The sequence below is a fragment of the Macaca mulatta genome, chromosome 1, assembly GCF_049350105.2.
Source record: "Macaca mulatta isolate MMU2019108-1 chromosome 1, T2T-MMU8v2.0, whole genome shotgun sequence".
Lineage (NCBI taxonomy): Eukaryota > Metazoa > Chordata > Mammalia > Primates > Cercopithecidae > Macaca > Macaca mulatta.
The window spans coordinates 204,328,498-204,339,878 of record NC_133406.1 but is presented as its reverse complement, the minus strand read 5'-3'; the positions used below and the strand labels follow the sequence as shown (position 1 = coordinate 204,339,878).

Below are 11,381 nucleotides of genomic sequence, written 5' to 3'. Positions count from 1 at the left end.
CCCTAGAATTTATAAGCAATGCTTTGCATATGTACAGTTTCCTGGGGATAGGACTTGTAGTTTTGATCAGATTCTCTATGTGAACACTGATATCCCCCAGCCCCAGTACACTGCTGTGATCTCTCCTCCTACCTTCCACACAGCTGTTGCTTAACTATCTAAAACACAGATGTGTTACTACCATCACTCCTTCAGTTTTAAAACTTGAACTGTCTCCTCACTCCCTAGTGGACAGTGTACAATCTTCTCAGCTTACCATATAAAGCCTCTCACACCTCAGCTTCAGCTTACCTTTCAAGGTTTATTTCTCATTCTCCCCGTTCTCTGAATACAGCATGTCTCTCTAGACTTCCTTGCCTTTGTACTTGCAATTCCTTCTGCCCAGGAGGCCTTCCCTTTCTGTCTCTATATAGTGAACTCCTTCCTACTCATCCTTTAGGACCCAGTCCAGAAGGCAGCTCCTACAGCAGTTCTTCCCACCCAGCCGGCCACACTTCCATTTTGCTGTCAAGTGCTCTGTCTTGCCTCACTGACACACGTCACCTGGATGACAGGTACTTGTTTGTATGAGTATGTGGGAAGCATGTCATGAGTGTGTGTCCTCTGGTGGGTGAGGCAGGGACTCTGCCTCAGACAACTCTGGGATCTCAGAGCTGAATGAAAGAATAAATTCCTCCTCCTCCTCAGGCCAAAAAGAGCCCCATCATCTCTCCTATCATTCTTCAAGACAGACAGAAATGATTAAACAGAATTTATTGGCTGTCTTTGAGTGTCTCTGGTCCAGTGTTGGCAGGGCTGTCTGGGCTCCTCTGCTTTGCTTGTTTTTGGGCTGCTGCTGCAGCCTTTAAGGCTCTTTTTTCCTTCTTCAGCTTTTGAGTCTCCTGGAAAACCTGGGGGTGAAAAGGGGCAGAAAAAGACCTTGTAATCCTGTGCAAAACCTCAGACTTGGAACAGGTGGGGTGGGAACTATCTCCCCCAGATGGTAACCCCAGCCTTTCTCCATGGGGTTGGTGGCCTCCTGTGACCTCCCTGGATCCATTCCAGGGCCTGGGACCAGTTCCATGCCTCTAACAGAAACAGATGACCCCTCCCGTCTGCTTCCTCCATCCCAGTTCCTGAGTGGGGCCAAGCAAAGCAGCAATTCTGACTCATACCCGAATGCACAGAGCCTTCTTGGTCACGAATCGGCGGTGGGCTCTTCGGTAATACAGAGGAGGGAAGGTGTACTCAATCCCCAGCTCCCTGCAGATCTTCTCAAAGACATCATAGTTGGTGTTACGGAGGTTTTTGAGCATCTTTTTCCTCTGGTCAATGCTCATCAGCAGATAGCGTTTGTGGGCTTTGTCCTGTAAGAGATTCGCATTACTTTTAGTATTATATAAGTGTTACTATTGTTTACATTAACAAACAATGGTCATTTTATCATTTCATTGAAATTTCTCAGTAATCTTATGCAAATATTAATGCAATTCTGAGGGAGGTATTGTCATGTTATTCCCATTTTACAGATGAGAAAACAAAGGTTTAAAGATGTGATCTGATTCACAAAAGGTCCTTAGAACTGTGAGTGCTGAGATAGGGTCTTGAATCTCTATCTATTGGTCTGACTTCAAATCTCATGCTCTTTCTCCTACACCACCCACTCAGACTCTCCACAGCTTAGCAAACTGTCAGCTGGGGTAGAGAGGAGGGAAGGCCTTGTGCTCTTCCTGGAAATGCCTACCCACAGCTGGCTGCTGCCCTGTGAGGGACTTCTGCAACAGGACTGCTGTTCCACACCCCAAATAAGCGAAACTGTGATCTCTAAGAAGCAGGCTCCAGGGAACACTGAAGTGCCAGGCATGGTGCTGGACTAGTCGGTATTCACAATCATGTGTTTATTAAAAATAACAGCATTGGCCGGGCGCGGTGGCTCAGGCCTGTAATCCCAGCACTTTGGGAGGTGAGGCAGGTGGATCACGAGGTCAGGAGATTGAGACCATCCTGGCTAACACGGTGAAACCCCGTCTCTACAAAAAATTAGCCGGGCGTGGTGGTGGGCGCCTGTACTTCCAGCTACTCAGGAGGTTGAGGCAGGAGAATGGCATGAACCCGGGAGGCGGAGCTTGCAGTGAGCCGAGATGGCGCCACTGCACTCCAACCTGGGCGGCAGAGTGAGACTCGGTCTCAAAAAAAAAAAAGAAAAAAAAAGAAAAAGAAAATAACAACATTTGCCTAATTACAGCAGCTTTGTGCCAGACACTGTGCTGAGATATGGTATAATGGTTAAGAATATGGCTGGGGACGGTGGCTCACGCCTGTAATCCCAGCACTTTGGGAGGCTGAGGCGGGCAAATCATGAAGTCAGGAGATCAGGACTATTCTGGCTAACAGGTGAAACTCTATCTCTACTAACAATACAAAAAATTAGCTGGGCGTGGTAGCACGTGCCTGTAGTCCCAGCTACTCAGGAGGCTGAGACAGGAGAATTGCTTGAACCTGGGAGGCGGAGGTTGCAGTGAGCCGAGATCGCACCACTACACTCCAGCCTGGGTGACAGAGCGCGGCTCCGTCTCAAAAAAAAAAAAAAAGAATATGAGCCTCGGAGCAAAACTGCCTTGTTTCAAGGTCTCAGCACATCACCTCCCAGCGGGTCTACCTTGAGGAATAACTTAATCACTCCATGACTAGATTCTTCCTCATTAAGATGGGAAAGAAAGACAGTCATGAGAGTCAAAGAAGATGCATACATGTGAAGTATTTAGCACAGGGCCTAAAGACTTTATATGCATCACATTGGCTATTACTATTATTTCTTTTTTTTTTTTTTTTTTTTTTTTGAGACGGAGTCTTGCTCTGCCGCCCAGGCTGGAGTGCAGTGGCCGGATCTCAGCTCACTGCAAGCTCCGCCTCCCGGGTTCACGCCATTCTCCTGCCTCAGCCTCCCGAGTAGCTGGGACTACAGGCGCCCGCCACCTCGCCTGGCTAGTTTTTTGTATATTTTAGTAGAGACGGGGTTTCACCATGTTAGCCAGGATGGTCTCGATCTCCTGACCTCGTGATCCGCCCGTCTCGGCCTCCCAAAGTGCTGGGATTACAGGCTTGAGCCACCGCGCCTGGCCTATTACTATTATTTCACATAATCCTTGCAATCCTGTGAGCAGGTATTCATATGATCTCCATCTTACTGAAAAGAGAACTGAGGCTGAGACCTGGCTAACATCACACAGCTAGTTAAGTGCAAGTGGCAGAGCTGGGATTTGAACCCAGGGCAATCTGACTCCATTCATGCATTCAACAAATATTTACTGAGCACTCAGCATGTGCCAGACATAGTGAACATGCTCTAAAGTTTGTGTTCTTAACCGCTGGTGACACTCAGCATGGTCTTGTAAGGCTCCAAGTCCTCTGAAGGCAGGAGGGAAGCATTTTTCCCACAGGAGCTGAGGGGTGGGCACTCTGGTGCTACAGCCCACTGGCTTCTAAGCCTCCTTCTCTGGACCCAGAGCCCTTCCCCTCCAGACCCCTTTCCCCCAGGCTGCTGCTGTTTAACTGCGAATGACGCCCAGAGTTTACCTTTCGATGTTTCTGCATGTGTTCTTCATAACTGCGGATCTTGACGGACAAGGCAACAACTGAAACCACAAACCACAGAGGATGAGAGTTGGGCACAGAGGAAGGAAGGGCCCAGGCCTGGGTTACGTTTTAAGAACTCAAGGAATAACAATCACCAATGCTCTGTACAGCTCTCTATAAATCCCAAAGCACTCTGAATTTCAAGATTTCAAAGGCTTATCTTAGATGTTACCTTTCCTTTAAAAAGCAAAATCCAAGGAAGGGACATCCCTTAATATTATAAAGATATCATCCAAAAATCATAGCAAATAGCATTTTTTTTTTTTTTGAGATGGAGTCTCGCTGTGTTGCCCAGGCTGGAGTGCAGTGGTGCGATCTCGACTCACTGCAACCTCTGCCTCTCAGGTTTAGGCGATTTTCTTGCCTCAGCCTCCAGAGCAGCTGAGCTTACAGGCGCCCGCCACCAGGCATGGCTAACTTTTGTATTTTTGGTAGAGACGGGGTTTCACCATGTTGGCCAGGCTGGTCTCAAACTCCTGAATTCAAGTGATCCACCTGCCTCGGCCTCCCAAAGTGATGGGATTACAGGCGTGCGCCACCATGCCCAGCTGCAAATAGCATTCTTAATGGTAAGACTAGCCATTCAATTAAGGAATTAGACTAGGATACAATGCTATCATGGTTAACAATTCAACATTGTTCTAGAGGTCCAAGCCAATGCAGTAAAGTACTTTGGCGCAAATAAGATTCTAAAACTGTCACGGGTCTACTCCTTGCCTCTCCCCTTCCTGCTGCCACCTTTATCTCCATGCTTTGACTAATGAATTTTCAGAATTATCAGCTCCCACTTGTCTCTCAAGAACCCAGAATATCCTTCGTTCAGGCATCCTCTTGTTTAATTTACCCCCTGTACTGCAAAGATGGGAGCAAAAGCAGAAGCTGGCCCCAAAAGAGGCTGCACGACAGCAGGCCCTTCCCAGTACACATATTGAGTTCTGGGAGCACTGCAGAAAGTGCAGTGGGAACCCTGACTCTGACCACATGGCTCCATCACAACAACTTAGGTGTAGAGTGGAATAACACAGAAAGATGGGCCTTGGTTCCTGAGGGGTTCTCTAGAGCAGACACTATGCTAGAAGCAACTGGCATTCAGAAAACTGACTATTAATGGAAAGGCAGAAGTGACGCCTGTGGGCCTGGTGTGGTGGTCATGCCTATGATCCCAGCACTTTGGGAGGCTGACGTGGGTGAACTGCTTGAGCTCAGGAGTTTGAGATCAGCCTGGGCAATATGGGGAAATCCTGTCTCTACCAAAACCATAAAAATTAGCTTGACATGGTCGTGCACGTCTTTGGTCCCAGCTACTCGGGAGCCTGAGGTAGGAGAATTGCTGAGTCCCAGAAGTCGAGCTGTAGTGAGCCATGCTCACGCCTGCCACTGCATTCCAGCCTGAGTGACAGAGCGAGACCCAGACTCAAAAACAAAAAAAAAGAATCAAAACCTGTGCTTAAAGAGGACCCCAGTAACCACCTTGCCAGTCCAGGCCATTTGTTCCTGCCAACCTGGGGATTTCAGTAGTGATAATGAAGAAACAGATGAGGAAAGATAAGCAGGCCTTTTGTGGCTGAGCTGGTCCCTAGCCCAGGGCTTCAGCAGGGCAAGGGGGACTGAAACTCATCTTCTCAAAAGGGGCTTTGGAGGACCCTGGAGTCCAGTTCTCAGTGGGGTTTTAGTATCCAAGATGAACTCACCAGACTTTAATCCCTGGCACAGGAAGAAGAAAAGAATGAAGGCAGGAGGGTGGAAGAGGAGGAGGCGGCTGTAATATAAGCCAATAGCAAAGGAAAGAAAGTGGGCAGGCCCTCTGCAGGTCCACTAGTCTACCTCAGTGGGCAATGAAGAGAAACTGCACCCAACGAGAGAAGGAAATGGTGGCGCTTTTCACTCACATCTAATGAGGACTACTGCCAGTTCCAGCCTGAACCAAAGTAGGAACATTATTCCCTTGGGAATGCAAAATGGTGTCTGTTTGGCACATGAGGGTTCAGTAAATGTTAGTCTTACTATTATTTTTTTTATATTTTTGAGACTGAGTCTCGCTCTGTTGCCCAGGCTGGAGTGCGGTGGCGAGATCTTGGCTTACTGCAAGCTCCACCTCCTGGATTCATGCCATTCTCCTCCTTCAGCCTCCTGGGTAGCTGGGACTACAGGCGCCCGCCACCATGCCTGGCTAATTTTTTGTATTTTTTTTGTTTTGTTTTTAAATTTTATTTATATATTTGTTTATTTATTTGAGATGGAGTCTTGCTCTGTCTCCCAGGCTGGAGTGCAGTGGTATGATCTTGGCTCACTGCAAGCTCCGCCTCCTGGGTTCAGGCCATTCTCCTGCTTCAGCCTCCCGAGTAGCTGGGACTACAGACACCTGCCACAGTGCCTGGCTAATTTTTTGTATTTTTAGTAGAGACGGGGTTTCACTATATTAGCCAGGATGGTATTGATCTCCTGACCTCATGATCCGCTTGCCTCGGCCTCCCAAAGTGCTGGGATTACAGGCGTGAGCCATCACGCCCAGCCAACTTTTTGTATTTTTAGTAGAGAATGGGTTTCACCGTTAGCCAGGATGGTCTTTATCTCCTGACCTCGTGATCCACCTGCCTCGGCCTCCCAAAGTGCTGGGATTAAAGGCGTGAGCCACCACGCCCAGTCTAGTCTTACTATTATCATACATCGTGAGCTTTAGTTTCCAAGGTGTGTTTACATCCCCTGGCTGCCTCTCACAGTGCTGCCATGAGGTGGGTAACATTACCTCTGCTCTGCTCTCCCTTATTCCCCCATTTCCAGATGAGGAAGCAGGTGCTCCGAGAGAGGGTTGGTGACTTACGCAAGCTCACACAGAGGTACAAGGTCCAACTGGGCATTGACTTCAGCATCAGAGCTCGGGATACAGGGTCGTTTTCATTGCCCTAGGTCATATCTCTCCCTTTCCCAAGCCCATGTGCATGTGCTGTAGACAAGAGCCCTAGATCAGGTCCCAGCTAGCAGGCTTCCCTACACCCCCTACTCCCCAAGGGTCCCCGACCAACTTCGAGCCTCCAGGGATCTGGTGTCCTCCGGGTTTGCATCAATCTTCTTCATCAACTGTTCTCGCTTCATTTTTAGCATCTCCTTCTGTTGAAGAGACAAAGAAAATTTGTGGAGTCTCCCACCCTCTAAGAACTAGCCCTCTTCCCCTCAAGGACCCTGGCTACAGTTATAGCAACTAGGGCCATAAGGCTCAGGGCCTGACTTCACTCTGCTCACTGTGGCCTTGACCAACCACATGGCTGTCCACATCCAGGTGAGCCCAAAGCCAAAGCCACTGACAGGGGAAATGACTTGTTGCATGAATGTCCCCAAAGCTTGCTCATTCATTCATTCATTCACTGAGCACCTGTTTGTCAGGTGCTAGGGGTATGGTGGGGGAACAAAAGTGTCCCTGCCCTGAAGATGCTCTGTCTAGGGATATTGACAAGTGGACACAGAATGACAATGGGCTAAGTGCTGTGACTGGAGAAGCATGAGATGGGGGGTGCTAACCAGGGTAGGAGGGAGTCCCAGAGGAGAAGACTGCGGGAGGCTGAGGCTTGGCAGAGGCTGCTCACCTTGTTGGCCATTTCCAAAGACAAGAGTCTTTTCACGACATCATCAACCCTGTGGAAAAACCACAGCAATGAGACAGACATAGGGGGGAGAAGGGGAGAGGAAAGCAATGCTGGTTCATTTTAGTTTGAAAAGCAAAGATGATTGAAAAATTCCTTCTGTAGCAAATGAATCTCCCTGGAGGTGGGGAGCCATTTCCCAGAAATTAAAAGTCAGTGTGGATCTGGCTTGCTGGGCTGAAAACTATAGAAATTGGGGCTGTCAGCTCGACTGTTTCGGTCTCATCATAGGGAGGCCAAGGAGAGGATTTCCATTTTAGCTACAACATGGTTCGATCTGTTTTGAGACATTTCAAGTTAAATTGCACAGTGGGAGGGACTGAAGAGCTCCCACCACACTGGACAGGAGCTGAGCAGAGGGCCTCTGGCTTTGGTGTCAGTCAGCCCTGGATTCAAACTCTAGCTCTGCCCCTTAGAACTGTATGACACCGGGCAGCTTGAAAATTTATAAAATGGAGACATACAGCTTTTGTGAGGAACAAGAGAAGAGATTTCTACAAAGACCTGTGAAGTATGTTAGCTCTTTGGAATCTAGTGGTACAGGGTGTTCAGAGTACAAAAAAACCCCCAAGTAGCCGAGCTTCATGAGTGCCATCTGCCTTGCTGACCACCCACCCTCACCACACCTGGGCCCCTGCCTCCTTCTAGATCAAGCTTCAGCTACAGCAAGCCAAGTCTCAAAGCCACCGTCTTTCCCACTCCCCGACAATCCTCCCAGGCCCCCTGCCTCCTCTACTAGGTTTCTTCCTGCTTACTTCTCAATTCCAGGGACATTCTGGTAGTCTTTGAGCAGTGTAGAAGGAGGTGGGTCATCATTCTGCCCAGGCTGGGCTGTCAAATAAATATGGGGATAGAAAACACCCAGAGTCAACTCTCGCTGCCCACCCTCCCAGACCTGGCTCTTCTCACCCACTCTCCAACTCCAGAAGGGACATCCAGGGTCTCAAGCAAAGCACTGCATATCTCTGGGCTCAGCTTCTCCTCTGCAAACTCTGTGGGCACCTGCTTTGATATTTCATGCTGGGAGTAGGTGGCTTTTCCCAAGACCCTACACTGTGCCTGCACCTTTCACACACCTATCTGGCTCTACAGTTCTCAGATCCCCCACTAGGATGGGTCCTCCTGCAGACAGGACAGAGTTTGACTCCTTTGGAATCCACCATAGTCTGACCCATGGCTCAGCCTAGACTAGGCACTCAGCAAACACTTGCTGGCTGACTGCATGAATGAATTAAGGGGGTTGAGGAAAGGCAGCTAGCTGTACGATGCCTGAAATGTAAGCACCAGGTAGAGATCACAGGAGAACCTCAGTCTGGGTGTGTGCACCCCTGCTATCCCTTGGAGATGAGAAAGAGGCATAGGGTGGATGGACTTATCCTCTCCAGTCAGACCCTGCTATGCAAATAACATTAACGGGCCTCTTCTGTCTGTAACAGCTCAAGTTGGTTCTGATAGGGAGGCAGAAAAAAAAATTATATCACAAACATATTAATAGCAATAAATTCTACTTATTTTATTTTTTGTAGAGACTGGGTCATGCTATGTTGCTCAGGCTGGTCTTGAACTTCTGGCCTCAAGTGATCCTCCAGCCTTGGCCTCCCAAAATGTTGGGGCCATGTCCAGCCAATAATTTCTTTTTCTTTTTTTGTTTTTTGAGATGGAGTCTCGCTCTGTCACCCAGGGTGGAGTGCAGTGGCATGGTCGGCTCACTGCAACCTCCACCTCCCAGGTTCAAGCGATTCTCCTGCCTCAGCCTCTTGAGTAGCTGGGATTAAAGGCGCGCGCTACCACACCCGGCTTTTTTTTTTTTTTTGTATTTTTAGTAGAGAGGAGGTTTCACCATGTTGGCCAGGCTGGTCTCGAACTCCTGAACTCAAGTGATCCACCCACCTCGGCCTCCCAAAGTGTTGAGATTACAGGCGTAAGCCACTGCATCCGGCCCCGGATAATAAATTCTAATATATACTACTAATATGTTTAATTGAGCACAGTGTTAAGGATGCTTTTCATGTATTATCGCTGAATCCTAACAATCCTTGCAAATCGATACTTTCACACTCATTTTAGAAATAAGAATCAGAAAGAGGAAGTACCTCTCCCCATATCATTTACCTAATAAGAAGGATCTTAACTACTACACATACTGAGTTGCAATGGGAAACTACATCCTGCATCTCAGAAGCGCAGACACAAAGTGCCATACTCTAGGTAGGCCTGGGTGGTGCCAGCCATGCACTCCCTCTGGCAAGCTCATTTTCACTCATTCACCTGCTCCCGCCCTTAACACCTCTCTCTCTATACAGGCAGCAGGCCTAGGGCTTTGTATAAGGTAGACGTGGAGTCTTTTGCTCAGGACCTCTGGCTCACCCCATCTAGTGGCTCTAACTCGCCACATCGGTCCCCTTACCCACCCCAGCCTTCCAGGAGGTCTCTCTTCCGCCCCAAGTCCCACCTCAGGAACTCCTACCTGGGTTCTGGATGACATATCCGCGCGCGGCCTGGAGGAGGAGACCTACGCAGAAAAGAGAAGGCTGAGGCCCATCTCCTTAAATAGTCCACCCTCAATTCTTTTCTGGGCCTCTCGCATTGTCAGTCCGCCACGGTTTATGGGCTTCGGGGCCTAACCGCTGCCCCATTTCTTCCCTACCCCTTCCTTGTCTCTCACACCTTGTTTCACCTCTTGCGCAACAACCGCCCTTTCCCCCTTATCCTGATCGCTGTACATCTCCCCTACTGCTGTCCTTCCTTATTCCCTATCGCCGCCGAACCCTGTTTCCCTACGCCCGCCGTCCCATTTCTCAGCTCCTCACTTCGAGGCTGCAGGCCCCGCTGGTTGAAAGGAAACCTGGCGCTTCCACCGCCCGGCAGCCCGAGGACTGGCGCCTGGGTCCGAATCAAACTCAGCGCCCTCCACGCGACCCTGAGCATGATGACCTCTAACCCCCGCGGGGCCCGCGCTGCCGCCGTCGTTCCCTTTGCGGCGCGGGCCGGGTTACATGGGCGCCGCCATGCTGGCCCAGGCTCGATCAATGGAGGCAGTTGCAATACCGGAGCAGACGAAGACCGAGAGAATGGATTGGCCGGCGGGACTCTGATGACGCGACACACGGGATGGAGCTCAGAGACCGGGTTCCCGCTGCGCGTGATCGGGCCGTGATGGTTGTGTGCCCACGTTTAGCAGTGTGCTGGGGTGCTGTATAAATTCTAAAATGCCACTTTTTGGAGGGCATGCATCCCGTCCTTAATCTCTCAGTACATTCCTGGCCCTCGGGCCGGGGTTATTGTGGGAGATCCATGGCGCCTGCGGTAGCCTTCTACCCCCAACCCAATCCCTTCTCCACCCCACCCCTCAGTCCCTTAGTCAAGGATGGGACCCTGTAAGAACTAATACTGGATTTCAGCCGTGTCTCTGGCAGCCTGGTAGCCTGGAGACTAAAGTCGTTGAGTTTGGAATCGTACAGCCCTGGTCTGGAATCCTAACTCAGCCATTTACTCAACGTGTGATCTTGTGGGCAAGTCACTTAACCTTTGTGGGCCCTGTAGGGGTAGTAATAACAATATCTCTCCTTTAGGTTGTTGAGAGGATTAACTGAGGCAGTTGTATGCAGAGCACATGGTATATAGTGAGCGTTTAGTAAATCTTAACGGTGATGTTATTTGTGAAACAGTGGTGTAAGGGTGAATACAAATTAGAAGAAAAAGAGAATTTAATTTTCCCTGGAGCAAAAAGGGAAAAGACTCCTTCTTCTCACTTTTCTGAAAGCATTTACTTTAGAAAACTTGTAATTGTGAATACTTTTTCTACTGCTTAAAAGGTAAATAGGCCGGGCGCGGTGGCTCAAGCCTGTAATCCCAGCACTTTGGGAGGCCGAGACGGGCGGATCACAAGGTCAGGAGATCGAGACCATCCTGGCGAACACAGTGAAACCCCATCTCTACTAAAAAATACAAAAAACTAGCCGGGCGAGGTGGCGGGTGCCTGTAGTCCCAGCTACTTGGGAGGCTGAGGCAGGAGAATGGCGTAAACCCGGGAGGCGGAGCTTGCAATGAGCTGAGATCCGGCCACTGCACTCCAGCCTGGGCGACAGAGCAAGACTCCGTCTCAACAACAACAACAAAAATAAATAA

General features: G+C 49.4%; 1 protein-coding gene across 1 annotated transcript; it reads right to left on the bottom strand.

Moving 5' to 3' along the window:
• Positions 1 to 738: 738 nt before the first annotated feature.
• On the bottom strand, positions 739 to 10,284 carry MRPS15 (mitochondrial ribosomal protein S15). Its single transcript, XM_015135485.3, has 8 exons — positions 10,064 to 10,284; positions 9,721 to 9,765; positions 8,009 to 8,084; positions 7,197 to 7,245; positions 6,639 to 6,723; positions 3,556 to 3,614; positions 1,155 to 1,346; positions 739 to 890 (listed from the first exon to the last, which is right to left on the bottom strand). The coding sequence occupies exons 1-8, from the start codon at positions 10,179 to 10,181 to the stop codon at positions 753 to 755; spliced, it is 762 nt and encodes a 253-aa protein (XP_014990971.1). The 5' UTR covers positions 10,182 to 10,284; the 3' UTR covers positions 739 to 752.
• Positions 10,285 to 11,381: the final 1,097 nt, after the last annotated feature.

Excerpts from the sequence above, each read along its gene's own strand:
- MRPS15 (XM_015135485.3), bottom strand. The coding sequence starts at position 10,181 with ATGCTCAGGGTCGCGTGGAGGGCGCTGAGTTTGATTCGGACCCAGGCG. Across the intron at positions 3,615-6,638 it reads CAGATCCCTGGAGGCTCGAA|TTGTTGCCTTGTCCGTCAAG; the intron begins GTTGGTCGGGGA and ends TTGTGGTTTCAG. Across the intron at positions 1,347-3,555 it reads ACATGCAGAAACATCGAAAG|GACAAAGCCCACAAACGCTA; the intron begins GTAAACTCTGGG and ends AATCTCTTACAG.